General features: G+C 54.3%; 1 protein-coding gene across 3 annotated transcripts in view; it reads right to left on the minus strand.

Annotated features, from left to right (window-relative positions):
- The window catches only part of PLEKHM2 (pleckstrin homology and RUN domain containing M2), a 38,889-nt gene extending 19,012 nt beyond the window's left edge, over window positions 1-19,877 (minus strand). For 2 of the 3 annotated variants that reach the window (XR_016211273.1, XM_017338263.4), the window contains exon 1: window positions 19,578-19,868. Coding sequence is in view for 2 of the 3 variants with exons in the window: in XM_017338263.4 (XP_017193752.4) it covers window positions 19,578-19,637 (60 nt within the window). In the remaining variant the exon portion in view is untranslated. Of the gene's footprint in view, window positions 1-19,577 lie in introns of all 3 variants that reach the window. The other variant, XM_002722340.6, reaches the window with a different exon arrangement.
- Between the last annotated feature and the right edge of the window lie 7,777 nt (window positions 19,878-27,654).

The raw sequence follows: 27,654 nt of genomic DNA on the forward strand, positions 1-27,654 counted from the left end.
GGGTCTGGGACAGGCTGAAGCCAGGAGCTTCATCTGGGTCTCCCACAAGGGTGGTAGGGGCTCAAGCGCTTGGGCCACCCTCCATTGCTTTTCCCAGGCCATTAGCAGGGAGCTGGACTGGAGTGGAGCAGCTGGGACTTGAACTGGCGCTCATGTGGGATGCCGGGGTTGCAGGCGTGGCTTTAGCCGCTACACAGCACTGGCCCCTTATTTCCTGCACTTTTAAAATTTGTTTGAGAGGCAGAGAGACACATAGAGACAGACAAAGAGCTCCCACCTGCAGATTTACTCTCCGAATGTTTGCGATTGCTGGGGCTGGGCCAGGGCCAAAGCTCGGGGCCCTGATCGCAATCTAGGTCTCCCATGTGGTTGGGCCACGGCTGCTCTGCCTCCCCCACTCCTGCCATCGCACTGGTCACTCTCTAAATGCTCAGTAGCCACACGTGATTAGTGGCTACTGCACTGGACGTGTGGTTGCGCAGACACAGGGCACGTCCATCACTGAAAGGCGTTCTACTGGACAGTGCTGGTTCAGATGATAAAAGGCACACGAGAGGGTTAGCACAGATCCTGGTAAGAAGCAAATGCTCAGTAAACATCAATCCAGATTATTAACAATAACAAATCCACTTTTTTGGTCAAACCAATGACCTGTCCCTTGGTTAAACATTAATTCAGGCGCAAAGAAGTCACAATGAGGTTGCCCCCTCTTGGCAGCTAATATTCTGTTTGGCAGGTTACTAGCAGGTAGTTCTTTTAAAGCGCTCCCTACAGCAAGCAGGTTAACAAGGATTTTCCATTTTCTCAGGCACCAAGGAGAGCTTGAGTCATTATTACGATCTAGCACAGATACCAAAAGGGGCGAGAAGAAAAAGAATGTCTACAAAACAATGACACAAGAATCTGAGCGCCTGGCCTAATGGGTAAAGTTGCCACCTGCAGTGCCGGCATCCCATATGGGCGCTGGTTCCAGTCCCAGCTGCTCCACTTCCGATCCAGCTCTCTGCTATAGCCCGGGAAAGCAGTAGAAGACGGCCCAGGTCCTTGGGCCCCTGCACCTGCATGGGAGACCTGGAAGAAGCTCTTGACTCCTGGCTTCAGACAGGCGCAGCTCCGGCTGTTGCGGCTAACTGGGGAGTGAACCAGCAGATGGAAGACCTCTCTCTCTCTCTGCCTCTCCTTCTCTCTCTGTGTAACTCTGACTTTTAAATAAATAAATAAATCTTTAGCAAAAAAAAAAAAAAAGAGTCTTAGGAGTTAGGGCCAGCACTGTGGTGTAGAGGGTAAAGCCATCACCTGCAGTACTGGCAACCCATATGGGTACCGTTTTGTGTCCTGGCTCTCCACTTCACATCCAGCTCCCTGCTAATGGCCTGGGAAAAGCAGCAGAAGATGGCCCAAGTGCTTAGGCTCCTGCACCCACGTGGGAGACCCGGACGAAGCTCCTGGCTCTTGGCTTTGGCCTGGCCTAACCCCAGCAGCTATGGCTACCTGGGGAGTGAACCTGTGGATGGAAGATTTCTCTCTTTGTCTTTCCTTCTCTCTGTGTAATTCTGACTTTCAAGTAAACAAATCTTAAAAAAAAAAAAAAAAAAAAAGAAGAAGAAGAACTTGAGAAGCTGTCAGTAGCTTGAACTCAGACTTCAGGAGTTGGTCAGCACAACCTAAAGGTAAACAGACGACAGGGGCGTCTCCCTTGGCCACAGTGAGACAGCAGCAGGTAACCACTTCTTGCAGCAATAAGACCAGTACCTCTGAAACAATGGGGACAGGAGGACAACATTACATAAATGAGGACCCCACAGTGGGCAAAGCTCTGGTGCGGTACCAGCATCCCATGTGGGCACTGGTTCAAGTCCCAGCTGCTCCACTTTCAATCCAGCTCCCAACTAGTGCACCTGGAAAAACAGCAGAAGATGGCCCAATACTTAGGCCCCTGCACCCATGTGGGAGATGAAATGCCTGGCTCCTGGCTTTGGATGGGGCCAGCTCCGGCCATTGTGGCCATCTGGGCAGTGACCCAGCAGATGGAAGATCTGTCTCTGTGTCTCTCCCTCTCTTTATCTCTGAAATTCTGCCCTTCAAATAAAAAATCTTAAAAAAAAAAAAAAAAAAAAAAAGAGGACCTGAACAACAGAACTGATGGAATGAGCGTAACAAACACTGCTAAGCTTAGAAGCACAATCACCATCTTTCATGCCTAATTACTGTTTGGTTGCATTCAATACCTGCTGGTGGAGCCAGCATCAGCCCCAGTCAGAGCCATTCTTTCCTGAGTGTTTACTACGTACACTAAGAAGACAGCAGAATGAAGAGGGTGCTGACTCTACTATGCACTCTGCGTGACTTTGGACAGGTTACCCAACCTCTCTAAACTTGGTTTCCACATCTGTGAAACAGGCTTAGTACCAGTGCCATCCCTATAGGTTGTCATGAGGGTTCAGACAATCCTAACGCCGCATTTACCAGAGTATACGATGCCTCATAAACATCTAACAAGCATGAGCAGTTATGTGGATGACACACCCTACAAATACGATTTAACCATCAAGCAACCTCCATAAAGTAGGTCACCAAGTGAGTAAGTGGCAGAGTCAGACTTTAAATCCAGGTCTTTTCATCAAACCTGGGCTCGAGAGCCCTAATGAATAACGTATGGGGGGTCTTTAAAAAGCTCATCAATGAGGCCAGTGCTGTGGCGCAGCAGGTAAAGCCACTGCCTGCCGCACCAGCATCCCATGTGGGTGCCGGTGGAGTCCTGGCTGCTCCACTTCCAATCCAGCTCCCTGCTAATGTGCCTGGGAAGGCAGCGGAAGACGGCCCAAGTGCGAGGGCCCCTGCACCCAGGTGGGAGACCAGGACGATGCTCCTGGCTCCTGGCTTCAGTCTGGCCCAGCTCTGGCCATTGCGGCCATTTGGGGAGTGAACCAGCAGATGGAAGATCTCTCTCTCTCTCTGTCTCTCCTCCCCCACCCCCCACAACTGTGCCTTTCAGATAAATAAACTTTTAAAAGTTCATAAAAAATACATATTATGAAAAAGAGATAGAAGAATTTAAAAATTTCTTGCACCAAAATAAACATCTTTTAAATTTTCCATGAGCTTTTTAAAGTTCCTTCATATATAAACTGTTAGACTCTGTTTAAATTCCCTTCTACTACGTCCAAAGAAGAAAAACACAGTCCCCTATCCTTTAAATCATGAGAACTAGCAAGCCCACAGTGGCTGGGAGCTCAGCTTCTTCCACAGTTTTGCTTCCCGGGAGACGGCCACGGAGCAGAGCCACTGTGGGTCCTCCAAGAAGAAAGTGGCGTGACTCCACCTTGAGCCCACACTGGCCTCTCCCCAGGAGTAGGAGGTGTTCTGTGTGGTTAACCGAAGTCACAGCTGCTCCAAGGGGAGCTTCTCCCACGTCTGCTGATCAGACCGTCGAGCGGTTCTGTCCACGTGGATCTGCGGCAAAGGTGGAAAACGTCACTAAGGAGTTTGGGGCGGGGTCAGCATGCCAGGGCTGGTCTGCCCACCCCCTATGCTGTAAATAAAGGTTTATGGGAACACAGCCACACCCAGCTGTTCTACACGATCTCAGACGCAACAGAGACCGTGTGACCTAAAACTTTTACTATCTGGCTCTTTCCAGAAAGTCTGTGGACCCCTGGTAATGGCCTTGAGCACAGGCAGCAAGAAATGCAGACTTGGGACAGGCTGGGTTGGGGAGCTTGCCTGTGCCCAAAGCTTAGTAGTGGCGCCTTAAGGAGTCATGTATTTTTCTTTTCTTTTCTATTCTTTTCTTTTTAAAAAAGATGTATTTATTTAGTTGAAAGGCAGAGTTACAGAGAGGCAGAGAGAGAAAGAGAGAGAGAGAGAAAGAGAGGTCTTTCATCCACTGGTTCACTCTCCAAATGGCCACAATGGCTGGAGCTGGGCTGATCTGAAGTCAGGAGCCTCTTCCAGGTCTCCCACACAGATGCAGGGGCCCAAGGACTTGAGCCATCATCCACTTTCCCAGGCCCTAGCAGAGAGCTGGATCGGAAGTGGAGCAGCCAGGACTTGAACCGGTGCCCATATGAGATGCCGGCACTGCAGGCAGCGGCTTTACCTGCCATGCCACAGCTCCAGACCCAGCAGACCCTGTTCTTATACGGAGGTCTACAAATACTTGCCCTCAAAAAACGAACATTCTGGTTGTAGAGAAACTGTGAGCAATTACATAATGTGGCACCAGAGAGTGATTAAGTGCTATTTATAAAACAAGAAGGGTGTGGGGATCTGCTCTAAACAGGGTTCACAGAAGAGCTCTCTGAAGTGACCACTGTGGTACCCGAGGGAAGAGCACTCCAGTTAGAGGGGTAGCAGGCACAAATGTCCTGGGGCAGGAGCAACAGCGAGGCGACAGCATGGCTGGGACCGAGAGGGAGGATGTGAGTGGTATGAGGTGAGGTCAGGGAGGTAACCAGGCCACACACAGCCACACAGGCCACAGCAGGGGCTTTGGGAAGCTACAGGAAGGGTTGAACATAACCCAGTGTGCTGGCCACAGGGCTGCCGTGCCTGCTGTGTGGTGTGCATACTGACTGTGCAAGGCCAGGGTGGGGAGGGAGACTGGTGATCTGTGTGCACAGATCCGGTGGAATTGGATCCGACTGGAAAGAGGGAGAAGTAGGGAGGGGTCAGACTCAGGATCTGAAAGAGCCCTGGGGCTTTGCCAGTGGGTGAGACGGGGGTCTGAGAGAAAGGAGGCGCTCACCCCTCTCTCCAGGGATCCGGCGTCTTCCTCCCTTTGTTCTCACTGCAAAACTGCGCGGCCTGGGATCCAGTGATCCGGGCCCTGCATTCTCAAGTCCCAAATCCTCAAACTGAATTTCCAAGTGTCCCAATTTTCACTGCCAAGGTCTCAGTCAAATTCCAGGCAATGTTGCCCCAGCTATGCTGGTTCATTCTGGCTCAGCGCACTTCCACCAACGTCTGTAGAGAACCCAATGCTTAGTCCCTGCCTGTGGCCCATGAGATCTTACGAGACCTAAGACCTCCCGGCCCTTCCCCGCCTGCCTACTTCCCTCATGCCCTCGAGAGAAGTTAGAAAAAAGAGATCTTTATTTCATCTCTAATGGAAAATGGAACAAGAAGCAGTCATGCTCTCTCTGCCCACCACTGGCACGTGACGCAGGATTTCTGACAAAGCTGCCTTGAGACAGGCCACTTAGAGCCAGCTACCTCCTCGGCCTCAGAGAGACACAGGAGCCCACGCAAGCAGACGGGACGCGGCCCCTTCACCACACTCCTGCCTCTTCCGTGCTGGGCTCAATGTCCAGCTCTCTCACCTTCCCCACCCCCTGCTCTGGATCCGGTCCTCAATTCCCGGGCCTCTTGCCATGCTCAGTGCAGAGATCGGTCAGACACACACCACCACTGAGATCTCATTTACTGCCACAGATGCCCAAAATAAATAACCCAACTTCATGAGACAGAGAGAGAGAGGACAATGATGCTAAGGTTTTGTTCTGAGCAACCGAACGCAGTGCACTTTCTAACTTTCTAGATCAGGTGGAGTTCTGCTCTGGCTGCGGTAAGTTCAAAATCCCCATCAGATGTCGAAGAGGAGATGTCACAAGACAGCTGTGGAAGGCGGCCTGCGGTCAGGGGCAGGTCAGCGCCATCAGCCTTCAGGTGGCATTTTTAGCAGCTGTGTCCGCGGATGAGACCACGGTGGGTGCCGGAGGAGCGTCTCAGTGCTAAGTTGCTGGGGCTCCCAAGTGAGCACTGGGGTCCTCACTCACACGGCAAAACAGAGCCACTTGGGGGGCTTGAAAAACAAAACGCCCGCCCAAACCAACTAAGTGGGAGACGCTGGAGGCAGGGCCCAGGAGCCAGCACTTCTTCTGAAACACCCAGCCGAGCCTGAGAATCTCTGCTTTAGACTGTGAAGGCACAGCCGATGAGGCCGACCCGGGCCCTGGACTGGGTACACTCTGGAAGCCAAGAGAAGGAGGTTTCCCCACGGAGGGCACGAGTGGGTCACTGGGGTCATGGTGACGAGGGCCTGAAAGGGAGGTGCCGGGAGCCTTGGGGAGGGCAGCTTGGGTGAAGGGGCAGGGGACTGGCGGCCGTTCACAGGGATGGCAGGAGTCTATGTGGATCCTACTTCAAATCCAGTATGTTAACAATGACACAGAGGAGGCAACGGAAACTTGAAAACTTGGCTGGCAGTATTTGATGATTTTAAGTAAATATTATTATTAATTTTTAAAAGCATGACACGGGCCAGAGCTGTGGTGCTGTGGGTTAAGTCACCACTTATGACACGGGTATCCCATAAGGAGAGCTGGCTTGAGTCCTGGCTGTCCTGCTTCCGATCCAGATTTCTGCTAAGTGCACCTGGGAAGGAAGCAGAAGATGGCCAAGTGCTTGGGCCCCTGCAACCCAAGTGGGAGACCAGGATACAGAGTTCCTAGCTCCTGGCTTCAGCCTCGCCCAGCTGTTGCAGCCATTTGGGGAGTGAACCAGAGGACGGAAGATCTCACTCCTTCTGTCTCTCCCTCTCTCCCTTCCTTTCAAATAAATACATCTTTTTTTTTTTTTTAATGTGATAGTGGCACTAGGATTCTTCTATGAAAAAGAATCCTTACACTGAAGTGCTATGCACAGAACTATCTATGGCTCTCTGCATCAAACACTGGAGGGATCGGGGTGCAGCTGACTCCAGACAGTGCATGAGGGGTCAGGGCTGTGCATGGGGCTTCAGTAAACCAGTCTGCCTATTTTTGCTCAGTGGGGGCTTGGGTTGGAGAGTGGAGATGGGGAGAAGAGGAGATGGGAAAATGGAGAGAAGAAAGGATGGAAGAAACAAAGGGAAAGAGAAGGAACAGGAGACAACAGATCCAGAAACGCCTCTGACTAGTTTTGCCGAAAGGGTGGCAGGGAAGCCGAGGTACAGAGCAGGACAGTCTGGACAGGAGGGACAGGAGGGCTCCACCACCCTGGGGAGGGGCGGGCAAGGCCATGTGCCTGACCGTGGAAGGCTGGAACATTCTCATTGGAAGAAAATGAGAACAGGGCCAGCTCTGTGGCACAGCAGGTTAAGCCGCACCCTACAGTGCCAGCATCCCATATGGGCACCGGTTTGAGACTTGGCTGTTCCACTTAGGATCCAGCTCTCTGCTATGGCCTAGGAAAGCAGTAGAAGATGGACCAAGTCCTTGGGCCTCTGTACTAGCGTGGGAGACCTGGAGGAAGCTCCTGGCTCCTGGCTTTGGATCGGCGTAGCTCCAGCCATTGTGGCCAACTGGGGAGTGAACCATTGGATAGAGGACCTCTCTGTCTGTCTGTCTGTCTGTCTGTCTCTCTCTCTCTCTCTCTCTCTCTGCCTCTCCTTCTCTTTTTGTGTAACTCTGACTTTCAAATAAATAAAGAAGCATTTAAAAAAGAAAGAAAGAGAGAGAGAAAATTAGAATGAAGAGGGAGCAGAGCATCTCACCCTCACTCTTAGAGTGATGTTTTGGTTTGGTTTTGGTTTGGTTTACAAGACATTGTTCCCCTGAAGTCTGTGAGCAGGAGCCTCTGTGTCAGTCTCAGTGAACATTCCAGAAGGAGGAGCTGCTCTTCAGCCGATTTTTTCTTTTCACCAATTTTTTCTTTCACCGATTTTTTTGGTGCATTCAGGCACCAGGACCGGGAAGAGGTGGCTGGGCTTATCTTGGCCTGTCTCAAAGCCAGGAGGACAGGGAGCCCCTTCACCATGCAGCCACTGCTCCAGGAAGACACCACCACAGGCCTGCACCAGACCCCGTGGTTTCGGGGAAATGTGGGTGGCACAGTCCAGCAAGCCAAGAACCGTCTGACTCAGAGCGTTTTAACCAGGGCCAGCCCCACTCTGCGCGGCTGACTTGTCTTTCTGCTACAGACACACAACCACGAAACAATTTCCAGCGCTTTGGTTAGTACCAAGAAAACTTCCCAGACCGGCCCCTCCGAGGTAACGCAAAGCAAGCCGCGGAAGACCAGAAACGGACAAATGGAAACGCGGCCGTTACAGGTCGCTCCCTTCTTCCTCCCCGATCAGTCAAGACCAACAAGAGGCTGTGAGGTTACCCAGCAGAGCAGAGCAGAGACCTGGATTCCAACTCTGCTAACGACCCAGAGGCTGCAGGGGGGAGGAGGTGGGTCACACGTCTATATTTATAGACCCAGAAAAAAATCCCCGCTCAGTGACATCAGGGGAGTCTGCCAGGCTGTACACACGCCTGCTCCACCTGCCTGGCCACCATGGGCTCCACTCCCTGAGCACGGCCTGCGCACACTCCACTCCTGCTTGCCGCAGAGGGCACAGGCCGTGGGTGCAGGGACAACCAGCTGGCGCCACCTGGGGCACTGCTCTCTTCCACCCAGGGAGGAGGTGCCAGGTAACAGCGGCCTCCCTGTTGGCTCCACGGAGACCAACCAGAGAAGAGAGAATGTTTAGACAGCCGCAGCAGGCTAAGGAAGGGTGACTTGTCACCTCACCTCACGTCACCTCTTGAAAGAACTTAACCAGTGGCAGCTATGATTAGATGAGTCTGACTCAACCTCAGCATCAGACTGCGCTGCAGAGCCCTCAGCCCCCCAGCCCCGGGGGCGGCCCCTCAGCCCCCCAGCCCCGGGGGCGGCCCCTCAGCCCCCCTCTGCCCCCCAGCCCCGGGGACGGCCCCTCAGCCCCTTCAGCCCCCCAGCCCCCCAGGGTGACCCCTCAGCCCCCTCAGCCCCCCAGCCCCCGGGGACGGCCCCTCAGCCCCCTAGCCCCGGGGGCGGCCCCTCAGCCCCCCTCTGCCCCCCAGCCCCGGGGACGGCCCCTCAGCCCCTTCAGCCCCCCAGGGTGACCCCTCAGCCCCCTCAGCCCCCCAGCCCCCGGGGACGGCCCCTCAGCCCCCCCAGCCCCCCAGGTGACCCCTCAGCCCCCTCTGCCCCCCAGCCCCCGGGGTGGCCCCTTGCAGCAGGTACGCTGTGCGGGAGGGGTGTCTCCTGGCACGTGAGAGGGCACTGCCTGCCTAGTGTTTTTGGAAGTCTGTTTACAGCACCGGCACTGAGTAGGCAAACCACCCCTCTGGGTTTCAGGGACACTCATTCTTTCCAGAGGAAAAGTGGCTACGCCACGCGATGTTGTTTACAGACGATCCTTAACTTAGGATGGGCTCGTGTCCAGATGAAGCCACTGCCAGCTGAAAATACTGCAAGTCAAAAGCGCATTTAATACGCCCGACATGCCGGAGTGTTGGCATCTACCTTGCAACCGTGGAGCGATGGGGCGCTGTGCTCACGGCTGCCACCCAGCACCACCGGAGGGGATCACGCTGCCTGTCACCAGTGCCCAGCAAGGTACCAATTTAAAACCCAAAAAGAATAGTTTCTATGGAGCATGGACCATTTTTGCATCATTGTAAAGTTAAAAAAAAAAAAAAAAAGTCAGGGGCCAGCGTTGAGGTATGGCAAGTTAAGCCACCAACTATGACACTGGCATCGCATACAGGCACCGGTTCAAGCTCCTGGCTCCTGCACTTTGGATCCAGCTCCCTGCTTTTCTTGGGAAAGCAGCAGAAGACGGCCCAAGTCCTGGGCCCCTGCACCCACACGGGAGACCTGGAAGAAGCTCCTGGCTTTGGCCCAGCCAGCAGCCACTTGGGGAGAGAGTCACCAGATGGAAGAGCTCTCTCTCTCAACTCTTTCAAATCAATCAAATAAAATATTGGGGCCAGCACTGTGGCAGAGAAGGCTAAGTCTCTGTTCCTGCGAAGGCAACGAGGGATGGCCCAGGTGTTTGGGCCCCTGCCACCCAAGTGGGGGACTCGGTTGAAGCTTCAGGCTCCTTGTTTTGGCTTGGCACAGCCCTAGCTGTTGTGGTCATTTGGGGAGTAAACCAGCAGATGGAGGAGAGAGCATTAGCAGGGAGCTGGATGAGAAGTGGAGCAGCTGGGACTCGAACCAGTGCCCCTATGGGATGCCAGGCACTGCTGGTAAAGGCTTAACCTTCTATGCCGCAGCTCTAGCCCTGGTCTCCAAATTTAGAATCCTGAACTTGAGATCCCAACCCACTTCAGCCTGGAGAACATCTCCTTCTCAACGCCCATCAATTGCAATGGCTTCCAGCACCAGACAACCAGAGCTCCCGCGATTCAGAACCATCAGCCTGGCCTCTCAGTGGTTTGCAAAACAGTGTCCTGGGGGAGCTGATGTCCGCATGCAGCCAACGCCCCTGCCCAGGAGGGGACCGCGCACAGGCCAGCGGCACCCTCGGGCTCACGGGCGCCCCACGCGGCATGGTCCGTCACAAAGCCTGTTTGCCATGGGCTTGCAATGTTCTGCAAGTGTGGTGAAATGCAGGCTTCTCGATCGTTCAGCCGCCACGCAACACAGCAGCCCACTCCAGAGCTTTCCCTCACCGCCGAGGTCACCACTCGCCAGCACCTCTGCCCGAGGGCTGGGACCCGCTCTGCTCTGCTGAACAGCGCCAGGAAAAAGTCGAAAAAAGCAGAAACCAGAATTATCCACGGATTTCATTTTTCTGTGCTTTCTTTGGAGTGTAGCAACAATGATGGCTGAAGACCAAATTGCCTGGGCAATTTGACAAAATGTGGTTTCCAAAAGCAGTTGAATCTTCCCTTCCTGAAAGGAGAGTGTCCCAACCCTACAGGACCAGGCGTATGCTGTCCGGGAACTCAGGGCTTGACGTCTTACGGAGGGGCAAAGGATATCTATTTTGTTTTGATTTTTGCTTTTGTTTATTTGCATCTTACTTGAAAGGCAGAGAGAGAGATGCCTGTGATAGCCAGGGCTGGAACAGGACAAAGCTGGGGACCAGAACTCAGTCTGAGTCTCCCATGAGAGTGGCAGGGATGGAGGTAACCGAGCCATCGCCTGCTGCCTCCCCAGGAGCACACCAGCAGGAAGCTGGATGGGGAGCAGGCGGGCCAGGACTCAGACCAGCACTCCAGTGTGGGACGTGGGCTTCCCAGGCAGCACCTGCGCGCTGCACCACACACCTGCGCCCCAGTGATGCCTTCCAAAGCAGGAGAAAAATGGTAAGAAACTCTCCAAGGGGTCCCTGGGCACACGCCAGAGACCTGGCAGCCAACCGGTGGCCTGAAAGGGCACACAGTGCGTGATTCTCCTCCACTCTTCCGCTGCTGGGACAGAAGCAGGGGCTGGGGGAAACCTGCTCGGGGTTCTGAGCGCTCCGCAGCGAGGCTGCCTGTCGCGCCGGCGGGAGAAGAGGGCTCTGCAAAGTGCCACCTGAACCAGTCTTTCAAGCCAGGAACCTTCACTGGGTCTGCGTGTTTTTTTGTTTTTTGTTTTTTTTTTTTTTACTTCCCTTTTCCACCACTGTACTTGTAACATGACCTCATGATTGCCTCACACAGCCAGCCAGCCAGTGGTTGCTAAAGGAAAGCCGTCACCAAAGCTCTGTCTAAAATCATAGGCTGGGGGACAGTGTGGAGACCCCTGCCCCCTTTCCAAGGCCCACGAGTACAGTCCGATGGGTTTCAGGTTAAAAATGGAAATCTGGGACCTTCCAGGGTTGCAAAGCCACACCGGTTATCAGAGGGCTCTGTGAGGAGCTGGGGTGCCCACCTGTCCCGTTGCAGGGGGGTGTCAACATCTGCTGATGCTGCCGGTTACTGAGCGCTCACTGTACACCAGCTTGCATGGCACATGCTGGTGTGCGGCGGAGTCTGGGACAGGGCCGCTGCAGCAGCACGGCTGACACTTAGACGGTGGCGACAGATGTTACAGTGGGCAGACCCCATCCACATGGCTTCTCTGCTAGAATGTAAGCCCCACGTGGGCAAGCACTTGGTAGGCTTGGTTCACTGCTGATTCTTAGTGACTACAAGACTGCTCTGTACACATTTCTCAACAAATATTTGCTAAATGGAGGACTGATCCACAAGACTGACAGGAGGATGCAGTAACTGTTACCACTTTAAGACAGACATCACCGGCCGGCGCCGCAGCTCAACAGGCTAATCCTCAGCCTTGTGGCGCCGGCAAACCGGGTTCTAGTCCTGGTTGGGGTGCTGGATTCTGTCCCGGTTGCCCCTCTTCCAGGCAAGCTCTCTGCTGTGGCCTGGGAGTGCAGTGGAGGATGGCCCAAGTGCTTGGGCCCTGCACCCCATGGGAGGCCAGGAGAAGCACCTGGCTCCTGCCTTCAGCCGCGGCGGCCATTGGAGGGTGAACCAACGGCAAAGGAAGACCTTTCTCTCTGTCTCTCTGTCTCTCTCACTGTCCACTCTGCCTGTCAAAAAAAAAAAAAAAATTAAAAAAAAAAAAGAAGAAGAAAAGGAAGACCTCTCTCTCTCTCCTTTGTGTAACTCTGACTTTCAAGTAAATAAATAAATCTTAAAAAAAAAAAAAAAAAAAGAGAGAGACATCACGGAGCAGGTGCTGTGGCACAGCAGGTTAAGCCATCACTTGGGACACCCACATCCCTGAATCAAGCTGCCAGTTCGAGTCCTGGCTACTCTGCTTCTAATCCAGCTTGCTGTTGACGTGCCTGGGTGGCAGAGATGATAGATCCAGTTCTTGTGTTCCCGCTACCCATGTGGGAGACCCCGATGGAGTTCCTGGATCCTAGCTCAGCCCTGGCTGTTGCAGGCAGTTGGGGAGTGAATCTTCTCTCTCTCCTCTATGTTTTCTAAACAAATATTTTTTAAAAAGGACAGAAAAACTATGGAAATTTGTGGAAAAATTCAGAGAAATGAAAAGAACAAGAACCAGAAAAATGGTTCAAAACATAGCTCTGCCCCTTATGAACTATTTTTTTAAAAATGTTTAATTTATGGGACCAGCGCTGTGGCATAGTGGGTAAAGCCTCTGCATGCAGTGCCGGCATCCCATATGGGCACTGGTCCGAGTCCCAGCTGCTCCACGTCCCATCCAGCTCTCTGCTATGGTCTGGGAAAGCAGCAGAAGATGACCCAAGTCCTTGGGCCCCTGAACCCATGTGGGAGACCTGGAGGAAGCTCCTGGCTTCAGATCAGCCCACTTCCGGCTGTTGTGGCCATTTGGGGAGTGAACCAGCAGATGGAAGACCTTTCTCTCGCTCTCTTTCTGTAACTCTCTCAAATAAATAAATAAAAATCTTACAAAATTTATTTATTTATTTGAAAATCAGAGAGGGAGAGACAGAGACAGAGGGAGAGGGAGATCTTCCACCCATTGGTTCACCCCCTGAATGGCCAGATGGGGCCAGGCCTAAACTTGGAGCCAGAACTCTATCCTGGTCTCCCATGTGGATGGCAGCGCCCAAGCACTTTAGCCGTCTTCCACTGCTTTCCCAGGTGCATGAGCAGGGAGCTGGACTGGAAGGGGAGCAGCAGGACTTGAAGTAGCACTCCAACATGGGATGCGAACATTGCAAGTGGTGGCTTAATGCACTGTACCACAATGTCAACCCCTTAACTAATTGTTTGAAAGGCAGAGAGATTGGGGGGGGGGAGTGTGAAAAAGAGAGAGAGAGAGCGCTTCCATCTTCTGCTTCACTCCTCAAATGCCTGCAACAGCCGGGCTGGGTTGGGCCGGGGTTGGGAGCTGGGGACTCAGTGTGGGTCTCCCACATGGGTAGCAGGGACCCCAGCACTTGAGCCATCCTCTGCTGCCGCCCCCCACCCCCACCCCCACCCTGGGATATTCATTAACCAGAAAGCTGGGTTGGAAGCGGAGCCGGCACCTGAACCGGCACTCTGATACGGGTCGTGGGCATCCCAAGTGGCATCGTGATGGCTACCTCAATAGCCTGCCCCAGTTTCAGCCTGGACGGGCGTAAGCGAGAGCCAAGCCTCGGGTGTTCTGTGACGGGACAGAAAGGACCGGTGTCACGACGCTTCACACCGGAACCTGATGTCAGAGGAGCAGCTCATTAAGAGAGAACCACACCTGAAACCCGAGTGGGCGGGGCTCAGAGGAGCCGTTACCGCCTCTCCATTAGCAAATCCTCCTGGGCCTGGTGGGGCCGCTCTTGGGGTCGAGTGCCCACTGTACACGGCTGGGTCCTGGACAGGTGTGCTGGGTCCCTCCCAGCCTCTACTCTGAGGAAAAGGGCAGAGGAACAGCCATGGTTACGGTCAGGAGCAGGGGAAGAAGTGAGGAGCAGCCACTTCAGGTTAGGAAATGTGTGTAGACGTTGTTTTACTTAGATCCTTGCCCTGGTCACTCAGGTCTTCAGGAGTTTTCAGAGCATTTAAAGCTCTGCAAGAGTTTTCCCGTGAAGCCAGAGGAACAAAACTATCGATCGAAGCCGAATGGGTCCTATAATCCTCGCCCAAGTCCCTCTCCAGGAGGGAGCCGCCCAGGCTCAGGTTCTGCGATCTATCAGGACTGGAAGAGCCCAGCGCCCAGCCTTCCCACCAGCACTGACAGGTGGGCTTGAGAACAGCTATAGCCCATTAACCAGCAAAGCACAGCCCCAACCTGATCCAGCTGGGGGCCTCCTGCATCCTACATGGGTGCCGATTCGAGTCCTGGCTGCTCCACGTTGACCCGACTCTGTGCTAATGGCCTGGGAAAGCAGTAGAAAATGGCCTATTTTTTTGGGGGGCTCCTGCACCTGCATGGGAGACCCAGAAGAAGCTCCTGGCTTCTGGCTTCAGATCAGCCCAGCTCCGGCTGTTGCGGCAATTTGGAGAGTGAACAAGTGGATGGAAGACCTCTCTGACTGTAACACTGCCTCTCAAATAAATCTAAAAACAAAAACAAAAACAAACAAAAAAACCCTTATTTTCTTAGAAAAAATGTAATTCTCTTACCCTGGCCAGTGTTCCATGCTGGATGCAAGGCCTGTGCCTCAGGGAAGTGTGCCCCAGCCCCGCCCACTCCTCATCACATCGCTCCGACTGATGTCTTCGTTAACACTTTCCAGGATCTGGCACTGGCTGTGTGTCTGTGGACCAATTTACTCCTCCTACCAGTTCCGTAAGGGCACAGACCTCTCCTGCCTTGCCCACTGCCATCTGCTGGCCAGGCAGGTACTCGGTAAATCTGCCCGTCACTGAATGCACGGACAGGTGACAGGTTCGCAGGCTCCACTCCCGCCCCACACACCTGACACGCTCCGCAAAACCACAGCTCCCATAGATTCAGTCAACTATGGGCCTGGGCAAACCCAACTGTCTGAACGGGACCCCTGGCCTGGCTTGCTGAGGGCTTTTCGGTGCACACACGTGTGCCTATATAAACTGCCGCCCGCACACCACATCCAGCCTGCTGCCCATGTTTGTAAATAAAGGGTTTTTGGAACACAGCCACATCTGCAAATGTGTGTGTGGCTGCTTCCGAGCCACAAGAACAGTTAAAACAGTGGGTTTAACAAAGATCAGAGGGCCTGACAATATTCACCATCTGGCCTTCGCTCGGCGTTTGCCGGGCCCTGAGCGTGAGGCAACCGAGGAGTGTGGTGTCAGACGCTCCCTGACTGCGCACCAAGAGCAGGCCCAGGGCCCACGCAGAGACTTGCTGGTCTAACGGTGGCTCCCATGATGCTCAGGCCTCGCTGTGTGCTAGGTATTGTGCTAGACGCTGTTGGTCTATGGTCTCACAGAACGGCACGGTCCTCAAAGCACCGGGGAGCTGCCGCTGCGGGGGCTGGCAGAGGTGTAGTCACTGGCCAGGATCAGCACGGTGAAGGCAAACCCGAAGTTCAAACCTAGGCCCGGGTCTGCGCAGCTCTGCCACCTGCACCTGCAGGCCTCGGGCTGCACAGCTTCCTCACAGAGCACCGGCCAGCCACGTCTGGCAGAACTGCCAGCTCCTGAGACTGGGCTCACGGTCCTCAGAAGACCACCTGGGGGCCCCACCGGCGGATGTGGAGGGTCCCCCGTTGAATGCTCACTTCTCTTTGAATTCCACCAGTTTGTCAAAACGTGGTTAAGCCCTCCTTCTCCGGGACTTCTCTTTACCCCAGCTATTGCTTGTTGTATCCCCCCTCACCCAATACAGAAACTGTGGAAGGCCGAGGTGACTGCCTACGGTGCACGCTGCTCAACACGCAACAGACACTCGTGTTCCTCAGACACAAAGCAGGCTCAGCAGGAGACGGCTCTGGGTGCAATGGTTAAGATGCTGCTTGGGGGCCCCCATCCCAGGTCTCTGTCACTCTGCCTGTCAAATACATAAATAAACGTTTAAAACAAGCAAACAGCTCTTGAGGCAACCACTGCCTTCTCTTCACGGAGAAGACACTGTTTAGAACCATGTGCCCTTGGCCGGCGCCGCGGCTCACTAGGCTAATCCTCCGCCTTGCGGCGCCGGCACACCTGGTTCTAGTCCCGGTCGGGGCGCCGGATTCTGTCCCGGTTGCCCCTCTTCCAGGCCAGCTCTCTGCTGTGGCCCGGGAGTGCAGTGGAGGATGGCCCAGGTGCTTGGGCCCTGCACCCCATGGGAGACAAGGAGAAGCACCTGGCTCCTGCCTTCGGATCAGTGTGGTGCGCCGGCTGCGGCGACCATTGAGGGTGAACCAACGGCAAAGGAAGACCTTTCTCTCTGTCTCTCTCACTGTCCACTCTGCCTGTCAAAAAAAAAACCAAAAAACAAAAAAACAAAAAAAAAACAACCACGTGCCCACCCCGAAGGCCAGCCGCGCCCTAGGCTTGGAACCCCATCATCAACTATTAACAAATCAGCAAGCACAGAGCACCTGGGATGCCTCTGCTGCTCGCCCTCCAGAACACAAGGAACTTGCTTTTTATTATCACTTTCATTAATTGTGCGAAACTATTAAACTCTGCGGTCTTCTGTAACCCACAATCTAACTCGTTGTCAGAACACAAGCTGCCTCAGCTCCGAGGGGTCCAGCCATCTCCCCTCTCTGGTGAACCTTCCGGGATATGTTAGCCATCACCAAATCTAGGGCTGAAAGACAGCTGAGCTCTACAACACGGTTTAGGGACAAGAGTTACCCTTGAGCAAGTAGTTTCTGGCGGGGGGACCCGGGATGATGGTCAGTTCTGTTGCCCGGCCTGGGTGCAGGATATGCAGGTGTGTTCACTCTGTCAGAAGTTGTATACTTGGGACCTAGGCACTTTTCAGTATGTGTATTTCAATACAACATTCTAAAATACTCTCTGTGGCACAGTGGGTTGACACCCTGGCCTGAAGCGCTGGCATCCCATATGGGCACCAGTTAGAGACCCGTCTGCTGCACTTCCAATCCAGCTCTCTGCTGTGGCCTGGGAAAGCAGTGGAGGATGGCCTAAGTCCTTGGGCCCCTGCACCCATGTGGGAGACCCGGAAGAAGCTCCTGGCTTTGGATTGGCACAGCTCTAGCTGTTGCGGCCACTTGGGGAGTGAGCCATCAGATGGAAGACCTCTCTCTCTCTGAGTAACTCTGACTTTCAAATAAATAAATAAATCCTTAAAATAAAATACTCTCTGCAACATAGCAACACACACCGGATCTTCCTTTACAGAGATACACACCTCTTTCTCCTCATGTGACATCCTAATAAAAGGACCAGTAAGACCATATTACCAGGGTAGGATGGAAGAAAAAAGAGAGCAGCTCTCAGGGTGCTGGATAACAAACTTAGGAGAGGCCAGTGTTCAAGGACACACGTAACCTCAAGACTGCTAACACTCAACGCCTACTGCAGTAGCTGAGCCGATTCCTGTGAGAGGCAGATACTCATGCAGAAAACCAAGGGCACCTCACGACGCAAGAGTCGCACGCACGTCTGCACACAAAGGAAAGGTGTTAGCACAACCGCCCTGACGGGTGGGGAGCACCTGAGCCATCATCGGACCTTGAAAAAGTGAGGCATTAGCTTGGCTACACACCGACAAACAAAGCTGCCATTAACCAAGACGGGGTCAGGCACCATGCCGACCGCTCCAGATACTTCAACTTTCCACAACAGGCGTGGGAGTTTGGTGCCACAGTTTATGTCACTTGAGGAGCCGGTGTTGTCGGATAGTGGGATAAGCCACGGCCTCTGATGCGGCATCCTATATGGATGCTGGTTTGGGTCCCGGATGCCCCACTTCCAACCCAGCTGCCTGCTGATACACCTGGGGAAGCAGCAAAGGATGACTCAAGGGCTTGGGCCCCTGCCGCCTAAATGGGAGACCTGGGCGAAGCTCCTGGCTTCCGCCTGGGTCAGCCAAGGCTGTTCCAAGTATATGGGGGGTGAACCAGTGTTGGAAGATCTCTTTGCCTTTCAAATAAAACAAAAATCAGTCGAAATTTTCAAATCTTCACAGTAACCCTAGCTTTATGCTTGCTTTACAGATGAGGAAATTGAGGCATGGAGACAGTAAGGAACCTGCCCACGGTCACAGGCTGTTCACTGGCAGAGTAGGAGTTCAGCCCAAGGAGCTGGACTCCGAAGCCGTGTTCTGAATCACAACGCCAGTCAAGCCTCTGGCTGTAACTACTCGGATGGCGTTCCAGTGTCCGGAGTGAGATCTGTGCTTCCTGGGTGCGTCACGGCTCAGTAACACGTGCTCGTCTCAAAGCATACGTTTCATAAGCATCCTGAAATGCACACCCGACTCGTTCACAAAGGACGGCCTGATGGCACCGCGGCTCTCGGTCTGTAAAAGATCCCCGCTCACACGTGCATCAGGGTGCCCACGTCCACCACCTCTCCACTGGGGACTTTCTCCACGTAAGTGTTTGAGATCCGAAGACAAAGCACTTGGCCTACCTGAAGCCGTCAGCAGCCCAGACCAGACTAGAAAGATGTATTGCTTTTGAACAAGGTGCGTGCTCATCCCAGGCTCCTTGAGTGAGCAAAAACCATTACCCCTTTGCACCTGCAGCGCTCAGGAAAGCCGAAAACACGACTCCTGTCAGACCTCTGTAACGTCATTTTTAGTCGTCCTTTTGCTAGAAGCATTTTGGGTCTACTTTTCTTTTTAAGGCACCTCTATCTTTATGGAAGGTACGATTGCTTGCCTGTGCTACTTTTGAGGAATCTGGATGGAAAAACTAAGTTATTTTTATGTGAGCACTTCAAAAAGTTCATGGAAAGTGAAATTAAAAGATAAATTTATCGCGGTGCTAACGTTTTTGGAATCCATGCACACAAGGAGTCTTCAGAAAGTTCAAGGACTTGCCCCTCGCCAGGTCCTCACTTCTGCCTGGATCGGGACGAAGACCCCCGCCCCGGCGAGCCCCAGAGCGCGGCGCCCGGGCCCCTTTGAGGTCCCCAGCTCGGGCCCTGCAGGTCAGGGGCAAGGTCGCAGCCGCTCTCGCCGCGGGCTCCTCTCCCGGCCTTGACCGCCACGGCGGATGCTGGGGTTCGCAGCCGCGCTGCGGGCCTTCCCCGCGGGGCCGCGGGCCGCCCACCCTCGGGGGGAAATCAGGGCCCACGGCGCCACACAGGGAAGCTCCGAGGATGCTGACCTCAACTTTGTTCTCTAAAAAGAGCTCGAGGCCGCCGCGGCGCTCACGTGAGCGGCCCCGCTTCCCCCCACGGCGGCCCGGGGCTCCCGGGGCTCCTGCGCCCCGGCCCGGGTCGCCCAGAGGCAGGGCGGTGGCGGAGGGGACCCCCGGCCCGAGCGGGCGACGCGACAGGGAGGAGGCGGCCCAGGCCGGGAAGACGGGCGGCGCTCACCTTCTTCACGGTCAGCGAGATGTTCTCCAGGATCCGGTCCTTCACCTCCCGCGGCTCCATGGCGCCGCCGCCGCCGCCGCCGCCCCGCCGCCGCTTCCCGCGCCGCGGGCCGGGGGCCGCTGCCAACCGCTGCCGCCGGCCGTGCGGGGGCTCCGTCTTGGTGGCCGCGGGGCCCGGCGCCCGCCGCCCGGCCCTAGCCTCGCCCGGGGCCCTCGCTCCGCCGCGGCCCGGCGGCTCCCGAGCGCGGCCGGCGGGGAAGGAGGCCGCGGGCTGTGCGCGGCGGCGGCGGCGACGGCAGGAACTGATGTCAGGCGGGGCGGCGCCAGGGCCGCGCCGGGCACCCAGCGCCCCGGACGCCCGCACAGACCGGGCCCGGCGCTGCTCAGAGACCCCGGGCCTCAGGGCCCGCACGGACGCGGCCCCGCCCTCCTCCCCTCGGCCCCGGATCCCGAGGCTTCTCAGCCCCCAGATCCGGGGGACCCTGGAGACCCCCTCAAGCCCTGCTCCCCTGCCTCTGCAGGCCTCCCCGCATTCCTCACCCTGAGCGTCCAGTCCTGAACTTGAGGTCCCTAACCCGCGTTCCTCACCCTGCTCACCCTCTTGCCCCTGGTCCCCACTCTCAGACCCCCTGTCTCACTGGCTCGCTCCCCTCCGTTAGCCCCTGGCACCCCGGGTCTCCACAGTGGCTTCCAGTCCCAGGGTCATCCAGCCCTGCTCTGGAAAGCTGATCCTACGGCCTTCAGGAGAGACCTCGCCGGATCCCTCATCCTCCCTAGAAGAGGCTCAAGATGGTGCTAGTCTATTATGTGACTGGCTATGGGGGCAAGTAAACTCAGGAAAAGCAAAGAGCGAGGTGAGACGCCGGAGTTGCTGCGTCCCATAAACACCGGGGACCTAGGGCCAGAAGATGCCAACGGCGTAACGTGTGCCGGTCACCCAACTCTGCTTTACCCACATTTGTCTCATGTGTCCTGCCCGTTTACATTCAGATGAAGAGACTGAGGGATGGGAGTTAAGCAGTTTGCCTAAGGGCCCGCACACCAAGGCAGGAATCTGAGCACGTAGCCATGTGTCTCCTTTTCTGGGCCAAGCACCCTTAAGCTTTCTGCAGACTATTCTAGAAGACAGCCCCAGAGGGACTTGGTCTAACCATTTATGGAAGGAAGCGAAGTCTCTAAGCAACTAAACCCAGGGCATTTTCTTATTTGTATTGAGGTCAGGAAGATAAGAGCTAAGAACCTTTGTGGAGGTGAGCAGAGTAAGGCCAGAGGGGCCGGGGCTGCCGTCATTGGAGGAAACATTGACTATTACTGTGAATGAGGACAGACATAGCCCGGGTGCAAGCAGGAGGAAGCTAAGCTGGAATAACTGGCTAGTCGTGCCCTCCCCACTCCACCCTGGTTGGGGTGCCTGCAGGCCCCAACCTGTCGATGCAGCTGTGGCTCATGGAGTCTGGGGAGCCCGAAGCCGAAACACCACTTTACCATTCGTCCCTGCTGTAGAATAGCAAGCCCGCCTGGGCACAGCTTGGGCAAATGACACATGACAGCATCAACAGATATTTTTAGTCCTTGGCTGTATACCTGGGGTATACCTGTGAAGAGGGGAGGAGGCGGCCATAGTATTTTTAGCTGCACACCCAGGGAGATGGTCTCAACTTTTTACAACATTCAGAGGAACACACGGTCTCACTCCTACCGGACTCCTGGGGTTGGCTGGGTGCGTGAGTGGCTGGCAGAAGGAAGTGAAACTCTGGCCTAAACAGCATTTCTTGTGAGGACAGGGAAGAGGCCATGCCTGGGGTTCAGATACCCCTGATAAGAGTGGCGTGACTCCAAAAAGTGCAGGATGCCTGCCAGTCCTGTGGCTGAGCGTCTCCAAGCTCAGAACGCAAGCCCATTCATTTGTTGCACAAGATTCGCAGGTCACATGGAAGACGCACGGGACTCTGAATCAAAAGGCATCAGGCATCAAACCTCCTCTGACTCAGGCCGGGGCCTCGGGCAGCTCACTTCGCCTGTTCCCACATCAGTGACTCAGGAAAAAATGATTGTTCTTGTTTAAACAATATCGTCTGCCCCTGAGTCTCATACTGCTAATCACCATGGGATGACGGGAGAAACTGGGAAGAAAAGTCCTGTGGTTTCAAAGTGACTTTGCTCCCCAGGGTTTCGTGTGCTAGGGGTTTGGTTCCCAGTGTGGCCCAGGAGAGGTGGTGGCACCTTTAAGAGGCGGGGCCTCGTGGGAGGCTCTTAGGTCATTACAGTCCCCAGGGTTCTCCTGGGACCCTGAGTTGGTTCTCCTGAGCCAGTTATAAAAGCCTGAGCCCGAGCCTTGACTCTCTTTCTGGCTTCCTGTCTAGCCATGCGATTTTTTTTTTTAAGTGACATCATGTTTTTGATGCTTGCGCGTGTGTGTGAATTTGTTTTTCTTGGGGTGAGGACATAGGTTGGGAAAGGTTGCTTTGGGGTATGCCCCTCCCAGAGAATGAACTGACTTCATTTTTTTAAAAAAAGATTTATTTATTTATTTGAAAGGCAGAGTTACAGAGGTAGAGGCAAAGACAGAGAGAGGGAGGTCTTCCATTAGCTGGTTCACTTCCCAAATGGGCATAATGGCTGGAGCTGGACTGATCCAAAGCCAGGAGCCAGGAGCCAGGAGCTTCTTCCCGGGTCTCCCATGCAGGTGCAGGGGCCCAAGCACTTGGGCCATCTTCCACTGCTTTCCCAGGCCATAAGCAGAGAGCTGGATGGGAAGTGGAGCAGCTAGGACTCGAACCAGAGCCCATATGAGATGCTGCAGGCCACCACTTTACCCACTAGGCCACAGCGCCAGCCCCCTGACTTTATTTTAAATTTAACTTTATCACGAATAATCACCCCTGCAGAGATTTAAATGCGAGTATTAGAAATCCAACCTGCCTCAATCCCACTGTGTCCACAGAAGTAACACACTTCGATGTGTCAGAGCCCAGATTTTTCTGTGGACCTACCAACGTCTATCTGTGGAAACAGGCATTGTGATGATGTTGATTTTTCTTTGATGCTTTTCTTTTATCCTATTGTTCTTTTTATTTATTTATTTATTTTTTATATTTGACAGGCAGAGTGGACAGTGAGTGAGAGAGAGACAGAGAGAAAGGTCTTCCTTTTTGCTGTTGGTTCACCCTCCAATGGCCGCTGTGGCCGGCGCATTGCGCTGATCCGAAGGCAGGAGCCAGGTGCTTCTCCTGGTCTCCCATGCGGGTGCAGGGCCCAAGCACTTGGGCCATCCTCCACTGCACTCCCTGGCCACAGCAGAGAGCTGGCCTGGAAGAGGGGCAACCGGGACAGAATCCGGCACCCCGACCGGGACTAGAACCCGGTGTGCCGGCGCCGCAAGGCGGAGGATTAGCCTAGTGAGCCGCGGCGCCGGATATCCTATTGTTCTTAACACTTGGTCTTCCTAAAGAAACGAATTTCCAAAGTCAAATGACCTCGTCCGTCCCCCTGAAACCTACACGGTGGATGGTGGGACACACCCCATGGTGGTGGTGGGGGTGGGGGGGAGAGATGCCAGCCTGGAGGCCCGTGGGAGGGAGGTGAGGGGGTGGAGGCTTTGCTAGAGAAGTCATTGTGGATGGAAGGCCCCCCATGGGCCATCACAGGCATCGAACCCCCTTCCCTCCACCCACATCGAAGCCTGCCTGTGATGTGATCGCTTGCTTGTGCGCAAGCTCCTGCCAGCTGTAACGATGCCACCAGCTCCAGAACCGTGACCTCAGGGAACCTCTCTTCTCTCTAAAGTTCCGCAGCCTCGTTAAAGTAGCAATCAAGCAGCCAAAAGAGGAATACTGAAGGAGGACCGCAGAGAAGGGCCCGGTCGTTGCTCTTCTTTCCAGGATGTGCACTGCCGTGGAGAGGAAGCCAGACTGGCGGCTTCGGCCTGCCGCACCCCCAGACGGGGCCAGCTGCTCGGCAGAGTAGTTACCTTGCCAGCTGGGACGCCACCGCCCCTACTGGGTGCCTGATCCAAATCCCAGCTCCTCATCTCTTGACCCAGCTTCCTGCCGAAGGGCACCCAGGGAGGCAGTAGGTGGTGGCTCACGTGTTTGGGTCCCTCCCACCCGCATGGCAGCCTGGGAATGAGTTCCAGGCTTCTGGCTTCAGCCTGGCCCAGCCCTGGCTGTTGCAGGCATTTGGGAAATGAAGCAGCTCGTAGGAAGTCTCTATCTCTCTGTCTCTTTCTCTTTGCCTTTCAAATACAATTAGAACAAGTGAATTTTTTAATAAATGTTTTTAAAGTTCATTGGACAGATTTTTTTTTTTTTTTTTTTTTGACAGGCAGAATGGATAGTGAGAGAGAGAGACAGAGAGAAAGGTCTTCCTTTGCCATTGGTTCACCCTCCAATGGCTGCCATGGCCGGCGCACTGCGGCCGGTGCACTGCACTGATCCGATGGCAGGAGCCAGGTGTTTCTCCTGGTCTCCCATGGGGTGCAGGGCCCAAGCACTTGGGCCACAGCAGAGAGCTGGCCTGGAAGAGGGGCAACCGGGACAGAATCCGGCGCCCCGACCGGGACTAGAACCCGGTGTGCAGAGAATTAGCCTAGTGAGCTGCGGCGCCGGCCTTGGACAGAATTTTTTTTTTAATTAATTAATTTATTTGAAAGGCAGAGTTACAGGGAAGGAGAAATCTTCCATCCTTCCATCTGCTGATTCACTCCCCACAAATGGCCGCAAAAGCCAGGACTGGGCTAGGCTGATGCCAGGAGCCTGGAATTTCATCTGGGGCTCCCACATGGGTGGCAGGGGCTCAAGCATTCGGGCCGTCCTCTGCTGATTTCCTAGGCACATTAGCAAGGAGCTGGACTGGAAGTGGAGCAGCCAGGACTCAAAATAATGTTCATGTGAGTTGCTGGTGTTGCAAGTGGTGGCTTAACCTGCTACACCACAATGGGGGCCATTGAGGACTTTTTTTTTAAGTGGAGGAGATTAAAGAGACTAGCTCCTCCCTTTCTGCCAACTCAAGGCAAATAGATTGATGTCTCCAGGGGAGCGAGTATTTCCTTGGGCACCAGGCTGTGAAGCTGCTAGAGCTCACAGAGCTGGGTGGCGACTGCAGGAGCCCGGGCTCCCGCACCTGAACTCCAGCACCCGGAAGCAGTGCAGAAAGTCTAAGATTGGGCAAAGCACGGCAAGGCAGCTTGAACTACATGATTTCAATGTGCTCCTTTCTCTGTTATCTGGTCAGCAAGCTACACTGAGGACCATTCCACCTCCCGGCACAAAAGCCTCCAGCATCTCCTGTCGGAGCGTGTGCAGCGAAACCCTTTGCTTCCCAGGCCACAGCCGGCCTGGTTCATCCTGACACACCCCTAACCCCTAAGCTCCCACGGACCTTCCTTTTCTCCAGCTCCCTGGTCTGTCCCCACGCTCTTCCCCAGCACGGCCGAGGCTGCTGGCCATTCACAAAATCTCCTTTCCACAGCGGTCACGTCGTAGTCAGGCCCCGTGCTAGACTACGTTTCCCAGGCTCCTTTGCAGTAGGCACAGCATACAATCACGCCCTCTCCAAAGGATGAAAGGGAATGAAGGGATCCACTCCTAGGCTGGGTTTCCAAGCACGTGGGGGCTCCTTTTTCACGCTGTTTCTTCTTCCACCCGGTGGGATACAGCCAAGGGCATGTCAGGCCTACAAGATGTGAAGAGGCTAGACCCCCAATCACTGCATGGGGCAGAGCTGCCCATCAACCAGGGACATGGGCCTTGAACTGTAATGTAGACACATGTAATCTTTCATCACAGTAAATTGTTGAAAATTTTGGGCCTCTTTATTCTCTCAGTGTAGCCTGACCAAATGCATCCTAAATCTCATCAGGCAGGAGACTTCTCGTCAAGTGGTAATTTAATGGCCGGCGCCGTGGCTCAATAGGCTAATCTTCCACCTGCGGCGCTGGCACACCGGGTTCTAGTCCCGGTCAGGGCACCGGATTCTGTCCTGGCTGCCCCTCTTCCAGGCCAGCTCTCTGCTGTGGCCCGGGAAGGCGATGGAGGATGGCCCAAGTGCTTAGGTCCTGCACCCGCACCTGGATCCTGGCTTCAGATCAGCGCAGCGCACCAGCCGTAGCAGTCACTTGTGGGGGTAAACCAATAGAAAAGGAAGACCTTTCTCTAACTTTGCCTGTCCAAAAAAAAAAAAAAAAAAAAAAGTGGCAATTTAAATATTCTCAGAAGACCTGCGTTCCTGCGTTCTTGATTCCTCGACATCGAGTAGCCTCTTTTCCCTCCCAGGATGTCAATCTGCATTTTCACTGTAGAATTCACCACTGGGGCCAGTGTTGGGATTCAGCGGGTTAAGCCGCTGCCTTCGATGCTGGCATCTCACATGGGCACCCGTTAGCTCCACTTCCAGAGACAGCCCAAGCCTTGGGCCCCTGCACTCACATGAGAGACCCAGATGAGGCTCCTGATGTCAACCTGGCTCAGCCCTAGCCATTGCAGCCATTTGGGGAGTGAACAGCACATGGAAGATCTAGGTCTCTTGATCTCTCCCCTTCTCTCTGTAACTCTGCCTTTCAAATAAATATGTAAACCTTCAACAAAAATAAAACAGAATTCGCAACTGCCTGGCACTCTTCCCTGTGTTGCTGTGAGCTCCTTGGGAACATGCACTCTTACTCAGCTCACTCAGGGCCGTTCTCACGGCGCCAGCCTGGTGTCCCACACATGCCACTGAGTGTCGACTGGGTGACTACTTTCTGATACAGCATTTTCTCCTTTTCTGATGAATTTTTAAAATGTTTTTAAACTTTACAACTTTTGGAGATAACATTTTAAATTTATATGATATCTGATGAACTTTAAAAAGAAGATTCAGTCCTTTGATTTGAAAGTCAGAGATACAGAGAGATGGTGGGGGGGGGGAGAGAGAGAGAGAAATATGAATGAATTTGGTTCACTCCTCAGGTGGCTGCAATAGCCGAGGCTGTGCCAGGCAGAAGCGAGGAGCTGCTTCTATGTCTCCCACACGGATGGCAGGGGCCCAAACACCTGGACTATCTTCTGCTACATTTCCCAGGCCATGAGCCTGGATCGAAGTGGAGCAGCTGGGACATGAACCCTGTAGGATGCTGGTGTCACAAGCAGTGGGCCCCTCTGATGAACTTTTAATTCAACTGGGATGCAGAGACATTTTTAGCTGACCACTTGCCGTTAGTTCTCTTTCTGTCCTCTTATTTCCGTGGACAGCTAAAAAATATTTCTGCATCCCAACTGCATTAAAAGGTCATTAGAGGGCCGGCGCCGTGGCTCAATAGGCTAATCTTCTGCCTGTGGCGCTGACACACCGGGTTCTAGTCCTGGTCAGGGTGCCGGATTCTGTCCAGGTTCTCCTCTTCCAGTCCAGCTCTCTGCTGTGGCCTGGGAAGGCAGTGGAGGATGGCCCAAGCATTTGGGCCCTGCACCTGCATGGGAGACCAGGAGGAAGCACCTGGCTCCTGGCTTCGGATGGACGCAGCATGCCAGCCATAGCGGCCATTTGGGGAGTGAACCAACAGAAGGAAGACCTTTCTCTCTAACTCTGCCTGTCCAAAAAAAAAAAAAAAGCTCATTAGATATAATGTAAATTAAAACTGTTATCTGGGGCCGGCGTTGTGGCACAACAGGTTGAGCTGCCATCTGCAACGCTGGCATTCCATATGGGCAACAGTTCAAGTCCTGGCTGCTCCACTTTAGTTCCAGCTTCCTGGTACGTGCCTGGGAAGGCAGTGGAAGATGGCCCAGGTCCTTGGGTGCCTGCATCCACGTGGGAGACCCAGAAGAAGCTCCTGGCTCCTGGCTTTGGCCTGGCTCAGCCCTGGCCCTTGCAGCCATTTGGAGAGTGAGCCAGCAGATGGAAGACCTCTCTTTGTCTCTGTTACTCTTTCAACTGAATAAATAAGTCTTGTTAATAAATAAAAATGTTATCTGAGATGGGGGCTCACTGCAGGTTTTGGGGAGAGGCCCGTTCTAACAGAATCCTGCAGGCTGTCATGCCAAGGACAGACAAGCTCAGGGAGACCTGCTACAATTATCCAGGTGGGAGGGGATGGATGGTGC

The sequence above is a fragment of the Oryctolagus cuniculus genome, chromosome 7 (genome assembly GCF_051225735.1).
Source record: "Oryctolagus cuniculus isolate XC-2025 breed Fujian yellow rabbit chromosome 7, ASM5122573v1, whole genome shotgun sequence".
Classification (NCBI taxonomy): domain Eukaryota; kingdom Metazoa; phylum Chordata; class Mammalia; order Lagomorpha; family Leporidae; genus Oryctolagus; species Oryctolagus cuniculus.